The sequence below is a fragment of the Coregonus lavaretus genome (assembly GCF_964263955.1).
Source record: "Coregonus lavaretus genome assembly, chromosome: 28".
Classification (NCBI taxonomy): domain Eukaryota; kingdom Metazoa; phylum Chordata; class Actinopteri; order Salmoniformes; family Salmonidae; genus Coregonus; species Coregonus lavaretus.
The window spans coordinates 7,501,609-7,525,684 of record NC_140015.1 but is presented as its reverse complement, the minus strand read 5'-3'; the positions used below and the strand labels follow the sequence as shown (position 1 = coordinate 7,525,684).

At 43.4% G+C, this 24,076-nt stretch overlaps 1 protein-coding gene across 1 annotated transcript in view; it reads right to left on the bottom strand.

The window, feature by feature from the left end:
* The window catches only part of LOC311103927 (integrin alpha-3-like), a 48,034-nt gene extending 35,769 nt beyond the window's left edge, over positions 1-12,265 (bottom strand). The window contains exon 1 of the mRNA XM_084145546.1: positions 11,936-12,265. Coding sequence (XP_084001672.1) covers positions 11,936-12,135 — 200 coding nt within the window. The 5' untranslated portion in view covers positions 12,136-12,265. The remainder of the gene's footprint in view (positions 1-11,935) is intronic.
* Positions 12,266-24,076: the final 11,811 nt, after the last annotated feature.

Here is a 24,076-nt window from a genome sequence, read left to right as displayed (position 1 = left end):
GAGGTAACGAGTGTCAGCTGTTTGGCTCGTTGTCTCTGATTGGGAGCCATATTTATACTGTCTGTTTTCACCTTGTGTTTGTGGGTTTTTGTTCCTTGTCAGTCATTGTCTGAGGACGTTACGTATCGTTTATTGTTTTGTATTCGTGTGTGCACTTTACTATTAAAGTATGTTCGCTCAACACGCTGCGCCTTGGTCCTCTCTAACCAACGATCGTGACAGTGGTTGATGTCCTTGATGATCTTTTTGGCCTTCCTGTGACATCGGGTGCTGTAGGTGTCTTGGAGGGCGAGTAGTTTGCCCCCGGTAATGCGTTCGGCAGACTGCACCACCCTCTGGAGAGCCCTGCGGTTGCGGGCGGTGCAGTTGCTGTACCAGGCGGTGATATAGCCCGACAGGATGCTCTCAATTGTGCATCTGTAAAGGTTTGTGAGGGTTTTAGGTGGCAAGCCAAATTTCTTCAGCCTTCTGAGGTTGAAGACGCTCTGTTGCGCCTTCTTCACCATACAGTCTGCGTGGGTAGACCATTTCAGTTTGTCAGTGATATATACGCCAAGGAACTTGAAGCTTTCTACCTTCTCCACTGTGGTCCCGTCGATGTGGATAAGGGGGTGCACCCTCTGCTGTTTCCTGAAGTCCACGATCATCTCGTTTGTTTTGTTGATGTTGAGTGAGAGGTTATTTTCCTGGCACCACACTCCCAGAGCCCTCACCTCCTCCCTGTAGGCGGTCTCGTCATTGTTGATAATCAAGCCTACGACTGTTGTGCCGTCTGCAAACTTGATGATTGAGTTGGAGGCGTGCTTGGCCACGCAGTCATGGGTGAACAGGGAGTACAGGAGGGGGCTGAGCACGCACCCTTGTGGGGCCCCAGTGTTGAGGATCAGCGAAGTGGAGATGTTGTTTCCTACCTTCACCACCTGGGGGCAGCCCGTCAGGAAGTCCAGGACCCAGTTGCACAGGGTGGGGTTCAGGTATCTTGAGTGCACAAAATCAACAATCCACATGGTGGCTAAATCACATGGTGTGAAGTAGCCCAGGTCTCTCACAGTGCTGTCAAATCAACAGCCGGTACAGCAGTGTTCATGGAAGTAACCCCGCTAATTCTGCCCCCTGTGTTGACAGTCTGGAATTTATCACATCAAAGTGTCAGGTTACCCAACCCTGGACTTGGCTATTGGCCATAGAAACAGATAACAACACTGGAGTGGACTGTCAGACTAGACTTCACGCAAAGACAGGATACGATCAATTGTCTGATGCTCAGAAAGATTTAAATGTTAACATACTGTAGGCTACATTTGAAGGGATGTATCAATGAAACAATCATCACACCATACGTGAATACAATTACTAGGCCTATAATGACTAGACAATTACAGCTAGTACAGCAAGTACAGACCAGGTGTGATGTAGGAGCACAATGACATCACTACTATGAAGGAAATGGGTGATTTGTCTGCAGGACAAGAGGGCTGACAGTGTGGGTATAAAGCTTTCATTGTCTAAAAAGGTTGCAGGGGTCACATTACTCCTCCACGGGAACCCTTTACGTCTGTGAGACAGACGGTGGTGGAAGTGGAACGGAGTGTGTAAACGTTTTGACTGCTGTGGAAGTCTGGAATCAAATGTGGCATGCCAAATAGAACCTTTGAACTCCCCACCTGGAGTTCATTCTAAGGGGCGGTGTGTCTCTCATGTTCAGTTATGTCATGTTGAAAAGAAAGCTCTGGAGGACTCTCCAGATCCAATTTCCCCTTAAATTTAGGAACCGACATACTGGAGGACTCTGGAGCCTCTCGGTAAAGGGAGAATGTCAAGAATATTTTTAACCATTATTTTAAAAGACCCTTGAGGTTAGAAATCCCTTTTTTTGTGAAGGCAATCAGGAATAGTTCCCACACAGTAGACATATTGCCTAGAAGTCAAACAACATCAGCAAACTGTATGACACAACAGAGAGATAATAAATCTCCCGTTCTCTCTGTTGTGTGATACAGTAAAAGCGACCACAGAGGCCACGAAAAAGGAGCCTTTGAAACAGAGAGAATGTGAAGAATCTTTACTCCCACAGCAGACAGTCAAACAATGTCAGCTATCTCAATGAGTTATGTCCCTTTCTCTCTGTTCTGTTTGAAACAACAAAACCGACCACAAAAAAGTCTGTTTCCTGTAACACTCAGAGCCGGAGCCCTGTCCATCCTCCTAAGTTACTATGCTGCGTCCCAAATGGTACCCTATTCCCTATATAGTGCACTACTTTTGACCAGGGTGCCGTTTGGGATGCATCCTAACTTGACAGGTGCTTTTCGATTATGTTTCGAATCTCTTCAGTTCCCCCACAGAGCATTAAAGGGGCACTTCACCACTTTGTATCCCCATATTGAAAGGTAGACACTGCTATGGTGTTGGAGATAATGAATGTTAAGTTAAAAACAGGTGAACTGCCCCTTTAACACTCATCTGCCTCTCATTTCCCCCCTCTCATTAGCACCTGACACAGTGATGTTACAAACAGCCCACCTCAACCCGACTCAACCTGACCAAAGCAGGTTCAAGTGTAGTACCACACCACTTAGGATCATTAAGATCATTAGCCTGTTAATTGATGTCAACACTGTCAGCCATTTTAAATGTTCATTGCTGTAATTACTATGTTATACTTTAGGGAAAATATCTGGTACTTCTGGACAGTAGGCCATAAAACATAAGACAAATATGGGTAGGTTTCAACAGCATGCAAGTATGGATTTGGTTTTGTGTTAGCTTGTCTTATCATAGATCATGAATGTATTTTGTTCATTACAATGAAACCAGACAAAATGTATAGATTAGTGAGAGCAAAAGAGCTGTCAATTCGCTCCATTTTGAGACCAACCAATCAATTGAAACGGAGGTAGGACTGCTGACGCTAGCAATAGTTATATCACCCATTAAACAGGAAGTCATTGAGGGACAAGAGTTTCAGTCACCCAATCGTAATCAGGCCACAGAGACCCTTTCATTCTGTGAGTAAATCACTCCCATTCACATCCCCTGGGGTCAAGGACCAAAGGGATTTCCTCCTCTGCACTTCCTGACATGACAGCACTGGTGACATACGGGCATAACGGTTTGTCCCTGGCTTAAACCACCACAACTTTAACCTGGACATCATTTTAGATGGGTGATTAAGGCAAAAGTAAAACAAAATTGGTATTGGTCTGTGTTCATTATTTTATGTCTTTGATGTCTTTGAGTCTTTTGATGATAATTTTTATAATTCTATATGTATAAAACATGTAATTAAAAAATATTAACGCTTTGTGTGTTACACTTACTTGAGAAATCTGTAATTTGAGGCCAACTGGTACTAACACAAATATATACAAGCAACAAAATGTTACATTTATTAGTCCATTGGCTAAAGACTTGTGGGAGAGCAGTCTACCAGCCTATGTATAGGAGGTATAAGCTACTTCCCAGTCCTGAATTAAAACAGACAGTATTCCATCAGCCAAATTTACAGCAGATTATTCGAGGGACGGCCCACACCACATGTCCTTTTCATCTGTGTCGGACGGTGCAGTTAATTGATATGGGTGGGGGTTTACGTATGGATTCCCATTAAAAGCTCAATTCAATTAGTTGGAATAAAGGCGAGGGGAGAGAGAGAGAGGCTCAGCTGCCATAATGTGTTTAAGGTTCACAAGGAGCCTCCATTGACCTGCATGTCAACTCTTGTCCAGTACAGATGAGGGTCTCTCTATGTTCACTGAATTAGAAAGCTTTATCACGAGGGAAGTACAGATGAAGCAGGATTAAGTACAGTTCAGTATCAGTACAAGGGAGTTGAACTTCAAGACATGAAGCGCTGAGATAAATAGTACACTTACAGTATATGCTACGTTATACAACGGGTGGGTCTAATCCTGAATGCTGATTGGTTAAAACCGCATTCCAGCCAGTGTCTATTCCACAAGTTACCACCGGCTAAATCTATGAAGTTAAAATGCCAATTTACTCTGTTCCATCTGACTGTGCAATCCACTGTCTCATCAGCCCAGCCAGGCAATTTATAAACTTGATCTCCACTATAAAAAGCATCTAGACATTATCTCACATTTCTTTTAGACTAACATTTAGTTTTCAACAGCAGAGATTTGTATAAACCTTGCTGTCTGTCTCGCCGACATTTGCAACATTGTTTCAATATTCAAATTCTTTCTCCATCTGTCCCATAGTAATGAACGTTTCTGGAGTCGGGACGAGACAGACAGGTAGGCAGGCAGCGTTTCTCAACCAGTCGAAATCATGAATCAGCTGGCATCATTTTTATGGATATATACAGACATGTCAATTGAAAAAAGGTAAAAACGAAACGAAGTGCAGCTAGTTTGCAGTCTTTCTAGCTTCAGTTTGAAGTGATTGTGTTAGCTGTGTTGTTGGCTAACTCCTCTGAACAACAGTGTCCTGACGAGTGAGCATATTTTCTACGGCAGGCGAAATCAAGCCTCATTATCCCATTGTTATGGATGTATCCAAATAAATGTCACTAGAAAACAGCTTAAACAAATGCAAATGCAGCTACTTTGCTGTTATTCTGGCTGCTTTTTGACGTGACTCTAAGTTAGCCGTAGTTGGCTAGCAAGCAAGGAATAAGAACGTTGCCAGCCAGTATGGCAATGGAACAAAAAGGCTGAACGACTGGGTCGAGTCTCTAGCAACCGAACCAATAGAACGAACGACCAGCCGGCTTGGGACTATATCTTGTGGATGGATGAAATAGTATGAATCCATTAATCAAAATAAAGTTTTTAATGAAAATATGTAAATCATTATTTGAATATGTTGGTAACCCGTTGTATAAAAGTGACAATGCCCTCAAAGCCGGTGTTTGGAGGACGTATTGGCACAGTTTGCCGGTCCCCGACTTCGTCTCGGGCCTAACAACACCTGTGCTAATATAACCTCCAAACACCGGCTTCTTGGGCATTATCACTTAAATATCAAACTATAATATACACATCACTCATTCCACAGCTATAACAGCTGTTTATCATTTTAATTAATTAAAAGTCTAATCATATTTATTTTTGTTTTATTTGAAAACAGGATTTTAAAAAAATATTTAAAAACATATATACATATAAAAAACAGATAAACACCATGTGGCAATGAATGCAACACATATTTTGCAACCATTCCTTATCTTTCATAAAAACAGGTGGTAAACCTCTGTAGCCAATGGAGGGTTTTAGGAATGTCTCAGCCAAACAAAAACAATATTGCCTGACTGTTGTTAGTACTGTACCTCTTTCAACCGAATGGGTTGCTGGGATACAAAAGCTGACGCAGTAGCTGCTGTAAGCTCTTTATATTGAATGGTTTGAACCAGTTCAGTTCTCATCATCTCTTTACAGCGCTAGAGATGTTGAAGCAGTGGGATCTGAGCCAAGTACAGTATTACCCTTTGCCCTGACGGTTCCCTCTTGAATCATGAGGTATTCTAAACGCGTTATTAATGCCTCGACACATTCATCCGAGGGTTGATTTGACTGCTCTAATTCAAATCAAATCAAATGTTATTTGTCACATGGTAGACCTTACAGGGAAATGCTTCCTTACAAGTCCTTAACCAACAATGCAGTTCAAGAAATAGAGTTAAGAAAATATTGACTAACTAAAATAAAAAATACAATAAAAAGTAACACAATACAATAACAATAACGAGAATATATACAGGGGGTACCGGTACTGAGTCAATGTGCGGGGGTACAGGTTAGTCGAATTCCTACAGTAATTCAGGTCAGCTTTTACAGCCATAAAAGGGGCCAGACACCAGCAGCTTTCCTTAAAGGGAAGTACCAGCTCTAGGGTATCTTACATCTCTCTTAGTAAGTCTTTAAAGCTGCAATATGTAACTTTTTGGCTGACCAACCAAATTCACATAGAAATGTGTGTTATAGATCTGTCATTCTCATTGAAAGAAAGAACAGATCTACCACTTCTTAGACTATGTGCGCTATTTCTATGCTTCCCTTTCTTACGTTTATTTTTGCGTCTTTTACTTTCGGTTTTGTACACCAGCTTCAAAACGGCTGAAAATACAATATCTTTGGTTATGGAAAATATATTTCACAGCAGTTTATGATAGATCTCTACACTATACTTGTTTTGTCACATAAACTGAAATTAGGCAAACTATTCTAATTTTATCAACCAGGAAATGGCGGAGCGATTTCTGCATTGTGCATCTTTAAGGAAGTCTCTCTGATTTCTGTCGGATATCTAATTGAATCACTATGATATAGGAAGAAAGAGGGAAGGGGACATACCAATATACTGGCGTAAGAGAGTAAGTCCATTCACCTTGTGACTGAGTAAATAATACTGGAGAAACCGCTAACACTGTAACCGGCAGGTAGCTTAGTGGTTAAGAGCATTGTGCCAGTAACCGAAAGGTCGCTGGTTCTAATCCCCAAGCCGACTAGGTGAAAAATCTGTCGATGTGCCCTTGACCCTAATTGCTCCTGTAAGTCGCTCTGGATAAGAGCGTCTGCTAAATGACTAAAATGTAAAATGTAACCCTCTTGTAAGACAAGAGTTGTTGTGTGTCACTTGACTTGAGTCCAACATGGATTTGAGACTGGCTCGTCAGTCATCAGAACTGATATTCTCTAATTAGAGCTTCATTCCAGTCTGAGCCTGGATGGGGACGACACTAATGATCAGCCTATTGATTCAGAGAACCAACTAGCTAACTCCTGGAGCTGTCTGACAGATAGCATAATGAGGAAAGAGTACCCCCAGCCATTCCACTTATTTGATGAATGCCATTACTAGCCCACCTGATCCAATCCACAACTATTCATCAAGCCTTTCATCAGTTGAATCAGGTGTGCTAGATGGTCTGGAATACATCAAATACATGGTGTGGTACATGAGGGTACTTGAAGAGAGATTTGGGAAATGGTTTGTGCAGGACGTATAACACTTCTTCTGTCACTTGGGCCTACAGTACATATGACAATTTAAAACATGGACAGGACACAAACACAAATATATACAAATTATGGCGTGTAGGGGTATAACTGTAATTTCCCTGTACAGTAAGTGACCTTTGTAAGAGAAACAATTGGGTTACCACTGTATTGCCTCAGTTCTCTCTATTAAGAACTACTTGGCAGACCCCGGCTTTGCTAGACCGGTCAAATTGAATGCAGGCCTTGCACAGTGCACTCACGATTGCATTCCCATCTACTGTAGTAAGGTCCAGATGACTGTGCACATCAACAAACCCCCCCCCCCCCCCCCCCCCCCTCCCCACACACAAAACCCATAAGGCTATGCAATAGCAGCTCAACTAAGAAATAACCCGCAAGTGTTGCCTCAGAACCATTGGGTTGCCAAAAGTAGAACTCAGATTAGTGCTTAGGCCGGGGTTACACAAAGCAATCTGCAGACAATTTTTGTTGCAAATTGCAAGTAACATCACTTTTAGGGGCGACTTTGTCCAACACCATAACTAGGGCCAGGAGTTTGTTCCATACCAGGAAACTGGACAGGAGTTTTTCCTGGTCAGGTCATATGGTCTTCTCTGCAGACACGGAACAGCCTTTTCCCAGGGGACCATACACCAGGAACCCAGTCCAGCCTCTTCCTCCTGCTCTGACCAGCAACCAGGAAGCCTTCAGACAGACCCATCCATCCAGGCCACATTATACCATCATAACCCAGCCACAGCCACACAGTACAGGGAGGACACCATTAGGGCTAGTGTCATTTTCCTGACAACATGACCTGACCAGGACAAACTCTTGCCCTTAGATGGCCTATCATATGAAGACAACACTTTGCATTTTCTCTCCCCATATCTTGTCTCAATATCATGGACACTTCTCTTTAAAGGGCAACATTTTGGTAAGTCGTGTATGAACCCACCGTCCAGTGTCTTCCATGGATGGCATGGGCAACTACACAAGGATGTGTGGAGGAGACAAGACATAAATGACAAAACAGCTTATCACATCTGTTAACAATAAGGATGTTGCTGCTATTAACTCTTCTATGAACTCCTTTACAAGCATTTCGCTACACCTGCAAGAACGTCTGCTAGATATGTGTATGTGACCAATAACATTTTATTTTATTTGATTTGAAAGACTCCGAGAGTCAGAGGTAACAACTAAAATGACGGTATGAGAGCAATAAAATCAATCACTGACAAGTTCGACCTAAGAAGAAGGATATCGGCATAAATGCAACATTTTGAGGGGGATGGGTGTTAGGGACATGAGCTAACCTCATATTCTATAAAATCATAATGACTTGCATATGGCCCATGCATTGTGTTTACTGGTACAGCCAGACACCATAATTACTGTTAATATGGCTGAGATGTTTTTTCAAAGTACTTAACTTGACACAGTCTCATCACCCACTGAGGCTGTGCTGAAGACAACCCACAACTGAAGAAACACAGCAAAAAATATTTGTTGACTTTGTTCACAATTTTTCAACTTCATATTCATCATCTCTAGCACCAACATATGTGAAAATGGCGCGTTTCTATTTTTTGTGGAAAAAAAGATAAAGGAAGATCAGTGTTTCCAATGACATCATCGGTGTGCATCGTGATTTTAACAAATTATGAGTAGGCATTGCCTACTAATTGTCTACAAATTGGTTGATGATGTCATTGGAAAAACTAATCTTCCTCTATCGTATTTACTACAAAACATAGAAACGTGGCATTTTCACATCTGTTGATGCTGGAGATGATGAATATGAAGTTGAAAAATTGTGAACAAAGTCAACAAATATTTTTTGCTGTGTTTCTTCAGTTGTGGGTTGTCTTCAGCAAAGCCTCAGTGGGTGATGTTGGGGTGGTGCTGGAGATTATGAAAATAAAGTTGAAACATTTTTAAATGTCCCTTTAACAAAGCTCCTACTTGACTGAAAACTATCCACAGCCCTCCTGTTATGATTAATTTCGAGGAAGATACAGTATGTGCGGTCTAGAATTCTAATGTTTGGCCACATTTTATGTCCGTGTCAAATGGGAGATTCTAAGTCAAATGGTCAGGATTGTGTGGGTAGTGATCACATACATAGGCCTATACTATACATAGTGGTTATGTAGTAGTGCACTGTTTTATAGTTTAGTTAAGTCTTGATGTACAACCACCTGTCTTGAGTCATCGTAACAAGACATCACACACATAAAACACACATACAGATAGACATACAAAAGACACAGTGTCCTACATGTGTTTCTACCTAGATTCAAGCACACAACAAAATCCTGAGGAGGATGTTAAGTAAACTACCTGCCCTTTCCCATTATGTTTTACCTCATACTGGACATACTACACAGAGCTAGAGATGTTCTCTCTTTGGGCTCACTTCACATTTTCCCCACAATGCTGATGTCGGGCCTTTCAATCAAAACAGGATTGTGTTATGCCTAGCATCAGATCCCATTGTAATAAAAGAAAACAGCCTGTATGTAAAAGCTGCAGGCCTGTTTTATGACATGGCCCGATTGTGAAATATGTGGCAGGCCATCCGCCCTGAGGGAGAGAGGGGCTGGCATTATGAGCCAACCACCAGGCCTGTTGGGGCTACAGCAGAACAGCCTTAGCTAAGCATCTCCTCCTACCATTATTACTGCAAACAGCCAGAGGATAAAGTGGAGGATTGGTTAAGCCAAGATCAGGCATCTTCCCAGGGGAATTATGCAAGAGGCAATTGTCTGAGTGCTGGGAGCAATTTTTATATGCAAATGTGTGTGTCTGTGTGTGTGCGCAGGTGTGGCACGCTCACTTCAACTCTCTCCTTGACCACACTCTGGCCACTCAAACACAGGTCAAATAAATCAATGAACATTTAACATGTCAGTGATGTCACCACAAGGGCACCTGGTTCGTACCAGCCCTTTGATTCCACAGAAACAGCAAAGAAATTGATATTTAAAAAAAGACATGACACATCGCCTTGTCCACTCTCAGGTCTCAGTGGAACTTTGTGGGCCATTCAAAGTGATTGGTGGGTTGTGGGGGACAGGGGACCAACTCCCAGGAAGCCTATACTTCCTGGTCCTTAACTAGGTTAAATATGACAAGGTTAAGACATTGTAATAATTCCATGCGGCAGCCTTAGAAAATAAACAAATTCATTGGACCACCGCCATTAATATTTACTAGCGGTGTTGCTAACAAGCAACGCTGGTCCCATTTTTGCAAACAGTTATGGGATATTAGAATTCCGTTCTCTTAACCTTTGTCATCTTCAACCTGCTCTCCAGCTCTGGAGGGACTCTCCACTTAAATGCCCAGCTAAATCAGAGCTGGGAGGACTGGGAGAGCTGGTTAATGGGTCCGAGGGAAGAAATTAAATCAGGTGATTCAATACTGGACTATTGGAGGATGAGGTGACACACCTGGGGAGTAGCCACCCATGACCAGGATAGGGCATAGCCCAGCAGAGAGCTATGTGTGTAACGGAGATGGTCCGGTGAAAGATGATCATGTGATACATGACCTTGCTTGAGGCTGAGATCTGAAGACAACTAGGCTTTAGCTCTGCAGGCTAACATAGTATTGTGGTGCAACTCCATTACGTTTGGCTAAAAGCCTCTCTGATGTTGATTTGGTGTTCTTCTAGGTCAGAGAAGGCATGCCGATTTTCAGCTTTTGCCCACCAAAGAAAGGTCAGTGTTTTTATTAGGAAGCTCTAATCATTTTCCTCCATAAAGAGGGCCATAAAGAGGCAAAAGGTTCAATGAAATCGTTTTGTGGTCCACTGGGGCATATAAGAGAGGTGGCACCCAAAGGAGATGTATATCAAATACCCTCAATATAACATCTACAAAATATATGATTTACACAAATGTTTGTTCTCTGTGTACTTCAACCAGTTTGTATGTCCCCCAACTACATTATCACCAAGACTGAACAATACTGGCAAACGTGTTGCTTGTTGTTCCTTGCTCTCAAGACAAGTACCATCATGAATGGTCACCCACCTCCATGAGCTGGTTGAGCGTAGCCTACTCTGTCAGACTGTGAGTCATGATTTTTGTGTAGCTGAGACATGGGGATTAATAATTTACTGAACAGAATGAACCTAAGCCACACCTTGCATGGGGAATAAAATATATCCCCATCAGCATGTTTTTGAGATTCCTGTTGCATGTGCATGCTTAGGCCTATGCGTAAAAATGTGTTGAATAAAATTGATTTGAAATGTTTATGACGGTACATGGTTTGTGTTATAAATTGCATGAATGTACAAACCTCCAAATAAATGTTATGTTTATAGTCTGGTAAAACTCCAGTAGACATTTGAGATCCTAATGTGACATTTAGCCTGCATATTACCGTCTTCCAGAGTTTGAAGTGTTTGTTGCTGAACTTGAATCACGGAAAAGCAACAGCCTACATTGTAAAGGGGTTGCCAGGAATGTGACAGGCAGCTCAGTGGCAAGTAAAATTCTGTATTTCATATTACAGTACACCTACTGTAATATAAATACGGTATCAAAGAATGTACTGTGTAATGACACAGTACAATGGCATACAATTGACTGTACTATACTATAAAAATGTAATTACAAGGGATAGGTGCAAGCAGGATGGCTGCTAGGTAAAGTGTTTACACATAACTGCTTAATGTATGGTGCTATATTCTGTGTGGTGGAATTACAGTACCATTCGAAATAAACCAATTATTTCTCCGCCCACAACATTTTCCCACAACGCACCATCATTTACAGTATGCTGCTTTTACTGTTGATAATACCCCAAATTACCCTATAATTTACAGTTTTCCATTACAGTACTCAAAGGAAGTTTGACATCCACAGGTGCAATGCCATATTATTTCCCCCTATCTCGCCTGTGCACATTCTAGAAAAGCAAAATGGATAAATCGAACATTTGACAACACTTACAGGTATCTTTTCTCTCCCACCATCTGTTTGTGAAGTGCCACCGAGAACCCAAAGAGACTTCCCGGGGTCTTTCCTTCCTTGACAACAGGGAACCGCACGTCCAGGTTGAACCCTTGAAGAATATGTACTGTGCACAACAGGACAAGCAACAGGAGGTAGTAGGTATTCGTAGAGAACCGGAGTAGTTGAAAGATAGCCATGTGGAATTCCTTATTATATTTTCTTCTCAAACATCCGTTGTTCAAATGCAGAATTTGTTGTATTCTTTTTCAAATGACTTTCGAATCTTTCCCACAAGTCAAATAACCGTGCAGCCCTCAACGAACTCGCATAATTACCGCTGCCCTACCGCCCTTTCTCTCTACGCTCCGCTCTCTCTCCCTTCTGTCTTCAAATACATACAACCACATACGGCCGATAGAACCTCAAACGTGCTCACTTGTACACATTAGTCATTCTTCCGGGGTGTACTGCGGTCATCATAAATTAAATCATTGGGAGGTTATACCGAGATTAAATTGAGCGCGCGCGGGCACCTTGTCTGCACGACAGCTCAGCCTGGTCTCATACACTAGACATTACATAGTAAACTTCAATCACTGAAATAATTATTTACATTTACGTCATTTAGCAGACGCTCTTATCCAGAGGGATTTACAAATTGCTGCATTCAATTTATGATAGCCAGTGGGACAAACACTTATTTATTTTTTTTGGGTTATTTTTTTTTTTTATGGGGGGGTGATATGTTATATTTGGTATGGTTACATAAGACAGAATTCATAACATATCATACATTTTGCAAATTCATAACATATTGTACGAATTGCAATTTGTAACATATCATACGAAATGGATGATGGACATCCACAAATTAATACATACCATACGAAATGTAACATATCATTCCAAGTGGTATATCTCAGATTTACATTTACTATGTTACGTCTACCCCTGAGTCCAGGTTGTACAGCTCCAGACTACCAATACAGCAATTGCAATCATGCATTGTTAGAATCCTTGCCAGACAGCAAAGAGTAGCCTATTCTAGACAGTGTATTCTCCAAATAGTATGGGAGTTTAAAATATGGCTGAAGACAAATTGCTAAATAAAAAAGTAAACATGCACTTTGACCATGCCCTCTCTCTTCTTGAATACAGCTAATTTGCAGTTGGATACATGGATTGTATGATAACTTTTGAATGATACTGAAAAAACGTGTTATATCAACACGCACTGTCCTCACTGTCTGTAGTAGTTGAAAGGTTTATGAGTAGAGTCCTATGATATCATTAAAGAATACTCCCTATATGACTTAATTAAGTTGATTTTTCTTAGAAGTATGCCATGTAATTCCACATAATAATACTTGTAGTAGACAGTGTATGCCCCCAAGACACATCTCTCTCTGTGAGGTTTCCCGTAGGAATGCATTTGATGATGATGTCTGACTGAGTAACAGGTTCAGAATGAGTTTCAGAATCACAAAGCCAGATAATCATCATCCTTCCTCTTGTTTTTACCTTCAATCATTCACATTATCCCTCACTTCCTCTCCTCTCTATCCCTTCTATTTCTCAACCATTGTAGAAGTCTCCCACAGCCTTGTTATGAGCTGGCCTTCTTCTGAGCAGGCATACCAGGCAGCAGCTGCTGTGACAGTTATTGAAAATATAAAATACTACTTGAGTAAAATTCTAAAAGTATCTGGTTTAAAATGTACTTACTGTAATTACAGCGGTGGAAAAAATATTACATTGTCATTCTTGAGTAAAAGTAAAAAGTAAATGCTATACATCAAATTCCTTATATTAAGCAATCCAGACGCCACAAATTTCTAATTTTTTTTTACACCCCGATAAGTAGACTTTAGCCTACTGGAGATGATTCGGGAAGGAGAGGTTAAAGGGGCGGTAGGACTGCTGACAGCAGGGTATGTAAGGTCACAATACCACGTCGGAACACACATTTACACAGACGGCTCCAAGGACCCGGTGACAGGACACATCTCAGCAACCTTCTCTAGACATACAGTTCACCCAGAAAAAAAAAAGAACAGGATTCTACACCAAGCCATAACAGTCAACGTTCCTTGGGTCCCAGCTCACGTGGGGGTGCCTGGGAACGAGATGGCAGATGAAGGAGCCCTACATGAAAACACCAACATCATAGTTCCAATGTCAAAATCTGAAATGAAGTCACTCATCAGAATGAAAATAATAGACAAATGGCAAAAAGAATGGACAGAAGGGGGAAAGGGGAGGAATATATACTCCATCCACCCACTGGTTTCAATCAGGAATAACCACAAAGGACTCTCAAGACGATCAGAAACCATAATCACCCATCTGCGAATAGGACACAATGGCCTCAATCACTCTCTCCAAAATATAGGAAAACACAACACAGGTTCATGTCCCAACTGTCTTGCAGCAGAAACTACAGATACATCCTCCTTCAATGTCAAACCTATGAACATCAAAGGCAAATGCTCAGAAGAGCGATCACAATCCCTGAGAATAAGCTTCACCCTTTCCAACTTACTCAAAAGCTGTCCAGAAAAAACTGTAATTCACTTAGCAATAAATTCCTTCCTCCATTCATGTAGACTTGAGAGCAGAATCTAGAACACCTCCATAGCATCATCACACCCCAGCCCAGTAGGTGGCGGTAATGTACCTAATACTGGTATGCATACTGCCATAAAACCCCAATGAAGAAGAAGAAGTAGGAGCTAATCAAGATTAAACTCAAACAATGTCCAGCCCTGTGATCATAAAAAAAAACATCCCCCTCTCTGTACCAACTCACTTCCCTTCTACGTTACATATCAGTGGCACCAGACTCAAACAAAATCATGAGTTGAGGAAGGAGTTTCTTTAAATGAAATCCCAACCAAACCCTTCTTATCCAAGTACTGTAGTAGGCCTATGTAATGAAACTCTATCCTCTGTCCTCTACTGCAGTGATTGTTCCTATTACATCCGGGTGCTCTTATCAGTTCCTCCCACACTCTCCTTCCCAACCAGGGGCCCTAATAGGGGACGGACAGGAAACAGGAAGTGTAGACAGTGCCATGTTGTGCATTGGGCTATGTCCCAAATGGCACCGTATTCCATACATAATGCACAAAAGTAGTGCACTACATAGGGAATAGGGTGCTATTTGGGATGCATCCAGGGTGTCATGCTTATAATCAATGGGGCATTTTCCCAAAAGGGCAACAAAGATCTTATTCCGTACATTATTACCAGAATTTGCAACTTGGCAGTTGTAAGCTTAGCCTTTCACTACTGCAGACAGAAGGAAGTGTTGTGGTTGCCGAATAATTCCCCATACATCAGTCCTGAGTCAGCGCCAATTCTTCTTTGGAACTTGAAATGGTTTGAACTTTAAAGTACATAATGAAAGAGGGTGATGATCACTGCTCTTTGGTTTCAGTTCAATTCAAATCCGGTAATTTATTGATCCAATTAAAAATAATTATTCTAATGATGCAACATCATCAGGTTATAACCATTATGACTGTCTCTAAGTAGAGGACAATGTCTCAACCTGCCTCTTTCTTTAATGCCCACAAAAATGCAGTTGACAAACTGTGGCCTCATGTTCTTTCATGTTTCAACGCTTACAATAGGCAATCACATGTACCTCACAACCAAATCACCCCTTGTTATATTCCAACAATGTTTGCTTACTTACACCCCTTATCTTTTCTAGGACGCGCTTGTACGATTTATAATGGAGGATTGCCCGCTTGATCAAAGCAACAGCTTGTTTGGACAGGTGGAGATATCACACTTACCCTGTCAGACGTCATACAGTCAAGGTAACACATGGACGACTTGTGCTCAATACACTCCAAACACACCCTGGCAGGGTGAGTTTGAATAGACGGAACTTGACACTGTCATAGAGGAGGTGCATTTATGTGGAACCCCCTGATATCCTTAGATATTATTAAGCAATAAGGCTTGAGGGAGTATGGTATATGGACAATATACCACGGCTAAGGGCTGTTCTTACGCACAATGCAACGCGGAGTGCCTGGATACAGCCGTTAGCTGTGGTATATTGGCCATATATCACAAACTCTGAGGTGCTTTATTGCTGTTATAAATAGGTTACCAACATACATTTGAAGTCGGAAGTTTACATACACCTTAGCCAAATTCATTTTAACTCAGTTTATCACAATTCCTGACATTTAATCCTAGTATAAATTCCCTGTTTTAGGTCAGTTAGGATCACCACTTTATTTTAAGAATGTGAAATGTCAGAATAATAGTAGAAATAATTATTTATTTCAGCTTTTATTTCTTTCATCACATTCCCAGTGGGTCAGAAGTTTACATACACTCAATTAGTATTTGGTAGCATTGCCTTTAAATTGTTTAAATTGGATCAAACGTTTCGGGTAGCCTTCCACAAGCTTCCCACAATAAGTTGGGTGAATTTTGGCCCATTCCTCCTGACAGAGCTGGTGTAACTGAGTCAGGTTTGTAGGCCTCCTTGTTCGTACACGCTTTTTCAATTCTGCCCACACATTTTCTATAGGATTGAGGTCAGGGCTTTGTGATGGCCACTCCAATACCTTGACTTTGTTGTCCTTAAGCCATTTTGCCACAACTTTGGAAGTATGCTTGGGGTCATTGTCCATTTGGAAGACCCATTTGTGACCAAGCTTTAACTTCCTGACTGATGTCTTGAGATGTTGCTTCAATATATCCACATAATTTTCCTTCCTCATGATGTCATATTTTTTGTGAAGTGCACCAGTCCCTCCTGCAGCAAAGCACCCCCACAGCATGATGCTGCCACCCCCCGTGCTTCACGGTTGGGATGGTGTTCTTTGGCTTGCAAGCGACCCCCTTTTTCCTCCAAACATAACGATGGTCATTATGGCCAAACAGTTATATTTTTGTTTCATCAGACCAGAGGACATTTCTCCAAAAAGTACAATATTTGTCCCCATGTGCAGTTGAAAACCGTAGTCTGGCTTTTTTATGGCAGTTTTGGAGCAGTGGCTTCTTCCTTGCTGTGCGGCCTTTCAGGTTATGTCGATATAGGACTCGTTTTACTGTGGATATAGATACTGTTGTACCTGTTTCATCCAGCATCTTCACAAGGTCCTTTGCTGTTGTTCTGGGATTGATTTGCACTTTTCGCACCAAAGTACGTTCATCTCTAGGAGACAGAACGCGTCTCCATCCTGAGTGGTATGACGGCTGTGTGGTCCCATGGTGTTTATACTTGCGTACTATTGTTTGTACAGATGAACATGGTACCTTCAGGTTTTTGGAAATTGCTCCCAAGGATGAACCAGACTTGTGGAGGTCTACAATATATGATTTCTAAGGTCTTGGCTGATTTCTTTTGATTTTCCCATGATGTCAAGCAAAGAGACACTGAGTGTGAAGGTAGGCCTTGAAATACATCCACACCTCCAATTTATTTTACCTTTATTTAACTAGGCAAGTCAGTTAAGAACAAATTCTTATTTACAATGACGGCCTACACCGGCCAAACCCGGACGACGTTGGGCCAATTGAGCCCTAAGGGACTCCCAATCACGGCCGGTTGGGATACAGCCTGGAATCAAACCAGGGGGTCTGTAGTGACGCCTCAAGCACTGAGATGCAGTGCCTTAGACCGCTGCGCCACTCGGGAGCCCAATTGACTCCAATGATGTCAATTAGCCTATCAGAAGCTTCTAAAGCCATGACATCATTTTCTGGAATTTTCCAAGCTGTTTAAAGGCACAGTCAACTTAGTGTATGTAAACTTCTGACCCACTGGATTTGTGATACAGTGAATTATAAGTGAAATAATCTGTCTGTAAACAATTGTTGGAAAAATTACTTGTGTCATGCACAAAGTAAATGTCCTAACCGACTTGCCAAAACTATAGTTTGTTAACAAGAAATGTGTGGAGTGGTTGAAAAACGAGTTTTAATGATTCCAACCTAAGTGTATGTAAACTTCCGACTTCAACTGTAATTAGAACAGTAAACAAGTAGTTTTGCTATACCACGGCTTTCAGCAAATCAGTATCCAGGAGCCAAACTACCCGGTTTATTATACAGATAATTCAACAGGTGGGTCTAATCCTGAATGCTGATTGGTTAAAACCTTGTTCCAGCCAGGGTCTATTCCACAAGTTAAAACCGGCTAAATCTATGAAGTTAAAATGCCTATTTACTCTGTTCCATCTGACTGCACAATTCACTGTCTCATCAGCCCAGCCAGGCAATTTATAAACATCTCCACTATAAAAGCATCTAGACATTATCTCACATTTCTTTTAGATTAACATTTAGTTTTCAACAGCGGAGATTTGTATAAACCTTGCTGTCTGTCTCTCCGACATTTGCAACATCAATCAATCAATCAATCAATTTTATTTTATATAGCCCTTCTTACATCAGCTAATATCTCGAAGTGCTGTACAGAAACCCAGCCTAAAACCCCAAACAGCTAGTAATGCAGGTGTAGAAGCACGGTGGCTAGGAAAAACTCCCTAGAAAGGCGAAAACCTAGGAAGAAACCTAGAGAGGAACCAGGCTATGAGGGGTGGCCAGTCCTCTTCTGGCTGTGCCGGGTGAAGATTATAACAGAACCATGCCAAGATGTTCAAAAATGTTCATAAGTGACAAGCATGGTCAAATAATAATCAGGAATAAATCTCAGTTGGCTTTTCATAGCCGATCATTAAGAGTTGAAAACAGCAGGTCTGGGACAGGTAGGGGTTCCATAACCGCAGGCAGAACAGTTGAAACTGGAATAGCAGCAAGGCCAGGCGGACTGGGGACAGCAAGGAGTCACCACGGCCGGTAGTCCCGACGTATGGTCCTAGGGCTCAGGTCTCTCAGTTGGCTTTTCATAGCCGATCATTAAGAGTTGAAAACAGCAGGTCTGGGACAGGTAGGGGTTTCGTAACCGCAGGCAGAACAGTTGAAACTGGAATAGCAGCAAGGCCAGGCGGACTGGGGACAGCAAGGTGTCATCATGCCCGGTAGTCCTGACGTATGGTCCTAGGGCTCAGGTTCTCAGAGAGAAAGAGAGAACGAGAGAATTAGAGAGAGCATACTTAAATTCACACAGGACACTGGATAAGACAGGAGAAGTACTCCAGGTATAACCAACTAACCCCAGCCCCCCGACACATAAACTACTGCAGCATAAATACTGGAGGCTGAGACAGGAGCGGTCCGGAGACACTGTGGCCCCATCCGAAGAAACCCCCGGACAGGGCCAAACAGGAAGGATATAACCCCACCCACTCTGCCAAAGCACAGCCCCCGCACCACTAGAGGGATATCCTCAACCACCAACTTACAATCCTGAGACAAGGCCGAGTATAGCCCACAGAGGTCTCCACCACAGCACAAACCAAGGGGGGGCGCCAACCCAGACAGGAAGATCACGTCAGTAACTCAACCCACTCAAGTGACGCACCCCTCCCAGGGACGGCATGAAAGAGCACCAGCAAGCCAGTGACTCAGCCCCTGCAACAGGGTTAGAGGCAGAGAACCCCAGTGGAGAGGGGAACCGGCCTGGCAGAGACAGCAAGGGCTGTTCGTTGCTCCAGAGCCTTTCCGTTCACCTTCACACTCCTGGGCCAGACTACACTCAATCATATGACCTACTGAAGAGATAAGTCTTCAGTAAAGACTTAAAGGTTGAGACCGAGTCTGCGTCTCTCACATGGGTAGGCAGACTGTTCCATAAAAATGGAGATCTATAGGAGAAAGCCCTGCCTCCCGCTGTTTGCTTAGAAAACATGGTTTCAATGGTTTCAAAACATGGTTTCAATATTCAAATTCGATCTCCAGCTGTCCCATACTAATGAAAGTGTCGGGAGTCGGGACGAGACACACAGGTAGGCAGCGTTTCTCAGCCAGTCGTAATCATGATTCAGCTGGCATCATTTTTATGGATATATACAAAGACATGTCAATTGAAAAAAGATAAAATGAAACAAAGTGCAGCTAGTTTGCAGTGTTTCCAGCTTTAGTTTGAAGTGATTGTGTTAGCTGTGCAGTTGGCTATCTCCTCTGAACAACAGTGTCCTTACGAGTGAGCACATTTTCTGAGCAAGGTGAAATCGCGCTCATTAGCTCATTGTTATGGATGTATCCAAATAAATGTCACTAGAAAATAGCTTAAACAAATGCAAATGCATATACTGTTGTTATTCTGGCTGCACTGTTGACGTGACTGTAAGTTAGCCGTAGTTGGCTAGCTATCAAGCAAGGGACAAGAACGTTGCCAGCCAGTATGGCAATGTAACATTTAGAACGAACGACTGGGTCATGTCTCTATCCATAGATACAGAACAAAAAGACTAAACGACTGGGTCTCGTCTCTGGCAACCGAACCGATAAAAGGAACGTCCAGCCGGCTTGGGTAGCAACCCTAGATTTGTGTCGGAACTATAGGAGGAAATAGTATGAATAAATTCATCAAAATAACATTTTATATGAAAATATGTCAATCATTATTTAAATATGTTGGTAACCCGTTGTATAAAAGTGATAATAGGTGATATGCACAGGCGAGCATGACTTATTTCCGGTTAAATCTCAGGATGGATGTAAACTTCCGGTTATCGTAGAATGCTGTGCTACCGTATGCTAGCATTGAATGCTTGTTGTCAAAAACATCCGAAACTGTTAATTTTCGTCGTTGTTGTTGTTTATCTTAATGTTTATATTAATGTTTTTACTTGTAATACTTCGTTTTGACTTATAACACGATGACGTGTAAACATACGAAAGTGTCCAGCTCTTCCAGCCATCATTTACATTACATTTTAGTCATTTAGCAGACGCTCTTATCCAGAGCGACTTACAGGAGCAATTAGGGTTAAGTGCCTTGCTCAAGGGCACATTTACGTCATTTAGCAGACGCTCTTATCCAGAGCGACTACAAATTGGTGCATTCACCCTATAGCCAGTGGGATAACCACTTTACAATTATATATATATATTTTTTTTTTTGGGGGGGAGGGGTAGAAGGATTACTTTATCCTATCCCAGGTGTTCCTTAAAGAGGTGGGGTTTCAAATGTCTCCGGAAGGTGGTGAGTGACTCCGCTGTCCTGGCGTCGTGAGGGAGCTTGTTCCACCATTGGGGTGCCAGAGCAGCGAACAGCTTTGACTGGGCTGAGCGGGAACTATGCTTCCGCAGAGGAAGGGGAGCCAGCAGGCCAGAGGTGGATGAACGCAATGCCCTCGCCTGGGTGTAGGGACTGATCAGAGCCTGAAGGTACGGAGGTGCCGTTCCCCTCACTGCTCCATAGGCAAGCACCATGGTCTTGTAACGGATGCGAGCTTCAACTGGAAGCCAGTGGAGTGTGCGGAGGAGGGGGGTGACGTGAGAGAACTTGGGAAGGTTGAACACCAGACGGGCTGCGGCATTCTGGATGAGTTGTAGGGGTTTAATGGCACAGGCAGGGAGCCCAGCCAACAGCGAGTTGCAGTAATCCAGACGGGAGATGACAAGTGCCTGGATAAGGACCTGTGCCGCTTCCTGTGTAAGGCAGGGTCGTACTCTCCGAATGTTGTAGAGCATGAACCTGCAGGATCGGGTCACCGCCTTGATGTTAGCGGAGAACGACAGGGTGTTGTCCAGGGTCACGCCAAGGCTCTTCGCACTCTGGGAGGAGGACACAACGGAGTTCCCCGGGAGGAAGAGCAGCTCCATCTTGCCAGGGTTCAGCTTGAGGTGGTGATCCGTCATCCATACTGATATGTCGGCCAGACATGCAGAAATGCGATTCGCCACCTGGTTATCAGAAGGGGGAAAGGAGAAGATTAGTTGTGTATCGTCAGCGTAGCAATGATAGGAGAGGCCATGTGAGGATATGACTGAGCCAAGTGACTTGGTGTATAGGGAGAAAAGGAGAGGGCCTAGAACTGAGCCCTGGGGGACACCAGTGGTGAGAGCACGTGGTGCGGAGACAGCTTCTCGCCACGCCACTTGGTAGGAGCGACCGGTCAGGTAGGACGCAATCCAGGAGTGAGCCGCGCCGGAGATGCCCAGCTCGGAGAGGGTGGAGAGGAGGATCTGATGGTTCACTGTATCAAAGGCAGCAGACAGGTCTAGAAGGACAAGAGCAGAGGAGAGAGAGTTAGCTTTAGCAATGCGGAGAGCCTCCGTGACACAGAGAAGAGCAGTCTCAGTTGAATGACCAGTCCTGAAACCTGACTGGTTTGGATCAAGAAGGTCATTCTGAGAGAGATAGCAAGAGAGTTGGCTAAAGACGGCACGCTCAATAGTTTTGGAAAGAAAAGAAAGAAGGGATACTGGTCTGTAGTTGTTGACATCAGTGGGATCGAGTGTTCGTTTTTTGAGAAGGGGTGCAACTCTCGCTCTCTTGAAGACGGAAGGGACATGGCCAGCGGTCAAGGATGAGTTGATCAGCGAGGTGAGGTAGGGGAGAAGGTCACCGGAGATGGTCTGGAGAAGAGAGGAGGGGATGGGGTCAAGCGGGCAGGTTGTTGGGCGGCCTGCAGTCACTAGTCGCAAGATTTTATCTGGGAGAAAGAAGTCAAAGCATAGGGTAGGGCAGTGTGAGCAGGACCAGCGATGTCATTTGACTTAACAAACGAGGATCGGATGTCGTCAACCTTCTTTTCAAAGTGGTTGACAAAGTCATCCACAGAGAGGGAGGGGGGGGGGGGGATTCAGCAGTGAGGAGAATGTGGCAAAGAGCTTCCTAGGGTTAGAGGCAGATGCTTGGAATTTAGAGTGGTAGAAAGTGGCCTTAGCAGCAGAAACAGATGAAGAAAATGTAGAGAGGAGGGAGTGAAAAGATGCCAGGTCGGCAGGGAGTTTAGTTTTCTTCCATTTCCGCTCAGCTGCCCGGAGCTCTGTTCTGTGAGCTCGCAATGAGTCATCAAGCCACAGAGCTGGAGGGGAGGACCGAGCCGGCCGGGAGGATAGGGGACACAGGGAGTCAAAGGATGCAGAAAGGGAGGAGAGGAGGGTTGAGGAGGCAGAATCAGGAGATTGGAGGGAGAAGGATTGAGCAGAGGGAAGAGATGATAGGATGGAAGAGGAGAGAGTAGTGGGAGAGAGAGAGCGAAGGTTGCGGCGGCGCGTTACCATCTGTGTAGGGGCAGAGTGAGTAGTGTTGGAGGAGAGCGAGAGAGAAAGGGATACAAAGTAGTGGTCGGAGACATGGAGGGGAGTTGCAGTGAGATTAGTAGAAGAGCAACATCTAGTAAAGATGAAGTCAAGCGTATTGCCTGCCTTGTGAGTGGGGGGGGATGGTGAGAGGGTGAGGTCAAAAGAGGAGAGGAGTGGAAAGAAGGAGGCAGAGAGAAATGAGTCAAATGTAGACGTGGGGAGGTTGAAATCCCCCAAAACTGTGAAGGGTGAGCCATCCTCAGGAAAGGAACTTATCAAGGCGTCAAGCTCATTGATGAACTCTCCAAGGGAACCTGGAGGGCGATAGATGACAAGGATATTAAGCTTAAATGGGCTAGTGACTGTGACAGCGTGGAATTCAAATGAGGAGATAGACAGATGGGTTAGGGGAAAAATTGAGAATGACCACTTGGGAGAGATGAGGATTCCTGTGCCACCACCCCTCTGACCAGATGCTCTCGGGGTATGCGAGAACACATGGTCAGACGAGGAGAGAGCAGTAGGAGTAGCAGTGTTTTCAGTGGTAATCCATGTTTCCGTCAGCGCCAGGAAGTCGAGGGACTGGAGGGTAGCATAGGCTGGGATGAAGTCAGCCTTGTTGGCGGCAGAACGGCAGTTCCAGAGGCTGCCTGAGACCTGGAACTCCAGGTGTGTGGTGCGTGCAGGGACCACCAGGTTAGAGAGGCAGAAGCCACGCGGTGTGAGGCGTTTGTGTAGCCTGTGCGGAGAGGAGAGAACAGGGATAGGCAGAGGCATAGTTGACAGGCTGCAGCAGATGGCTACAATAATGCAGAGGAGATCGGAATGAAATGAACTAAACATCAGGGAAAGGAGAGAGCAGGCCTCCCTCACCAAAAAAAATGAAAAATTATAATTTCTAAATAAAAATATTACATATATATATAACACTCCCAACTTCCACCTCAGAAACTATAATTTTTTCACTGAACCACCCGAGTAAAACTCTCCCAACTTCCACTTTAG